At 50.4% G+C, this 1,161-nt stretch overlaps 1 protein-coding gene across 1 annotated transcript in view; it reads right to left on the bottom strand.

Moving 5' to 3' along the window:
* LOC113204063 (uncharacterized) overlaps positions 1–72 on the bottom strand; it is a 38,645-nt gene extending 38,573 nt beyond the window's left edge. Inside the window, exon 1 of the mRNA XM_052274730.1 lies at positions 29–72. Within this exon, the coding sequence (XP_052130690.1) occupies positions 29–46 (18 nt within the window). The 5' untranslated portion in view covers positions 47–72. The remainder of the gene's footprint in view (positions 1–28) is intronic.
* Between the last annotated feature and the right edge of the window lie 1,089 nt (positions 73–1,161).

Raw genomic sequence — 1,161 nt, 5'->3', positions numbered from 1 at the left:
GGCGGGGCAGTCAGGGGGTGGTACTCACTAGTGGTGGAGGCGCCATGGTGCACGCAGAGTGGAGAGAGGCAGCCGTCGGACTGCGCGCCCCGCGCTACGTCACCGGCGCTTTATACGCTCCCCCTCCACTCGACTGCAGGCGCCCCGCGCGCCCCGCCCCACCCCTCCTCGGCAACACGCCTCAACCCCTGCGCAAAACGTAAGAGACAGTTCGTCCGATGTATTGCGTGCACTTCTTGCCCTTAAAAATGGATGAGAATTTGTTTTCTAATTTCAAAAATGAGTGGTGCAAAATAACTTTTCAAAAATAATTATTTCTTTTACTTATTTTGAACTGTAAGTAAACTAGACGTGTATAATCGTCTCGTTCATATCACACGTTGTGAACGGAATGAAAAATGTCTGCATCACACTAAATGTATTCGTATAGCACAGCACCTGGCACGGTGGTTATGGTTAGTGTAGCCCGTTGATGTCGTTTCTCTTCAGCAGTGTGCGTCTTGACGACCGAGGCGGCACGCGCTGATGACGGGGAGTAACGGAGGGGTGCACCGGGGGGGCTGGCAGAGACAGGTGCAATAATACGAATGGCTTCCCCGCACGCAGCGCGAGTTAGCCTGCCCTTCCCTTTTCGGCGAGATGCAGCTTTGCCGGCTTCAAAAATAATCGCAAAATGTTTGTTTTCTCCAACGTGTCGGCGCCGCATCAAACGTCCTGCTGTCGGGCAACTCATTGGCTCTCCGGTTCGAATGCGCGGCTATTTCGTTGACACAAATCTCGTGAATTTGCGCTAAAGAAAATTATTTCTTCTTTACATTTCACTGTTGACATATTTGTCATATTTCAAAAAAATACAAGAGATTGTTCTCCTTGAAAGATTCACATTTGAACGGATTCTTAAATAAATATTGATCTCGGCGGCGATATTAGAGAGCTTAACATAAATAAACTTGCTGAATAGAACTATGTCCTTTCAGGCTCACATTTTCTTTTCCGACTTTGAACTCTGATGACTCGAGTCATGCACGCCGCAACGCCACGCCGCTGGGCCTGGCCGGGCCCTTTAGGGGACAGCACATTATGGCGCGCTGATGAGGCAACCTGCGGGATATGATCCAATGATCTGTTCGGTTCCAGCAACGCCGCGCCTCTCCGCGCCCG

Source organism: Frankliniella occidentalis, unplaced genomic scaffold (assembly GCF_000697945.3).
Source record: "Frankliniella occidentalis isolate FOCC.00 unplaced genomic scaffold, Focc_3.1 Scaffold429, whole genome shotgun sequence".
Taxonomy (NCBI): domain Eukaryota; kingdom Metazoa; phylum Arthropoda; class Insecta; order Thysanoptera; family Thripidae; genus Frankliniella; species Frankliniella occidentalis.
This window is presented reverse-complemented; position numbering and strand designations above follow the sequence as displayed.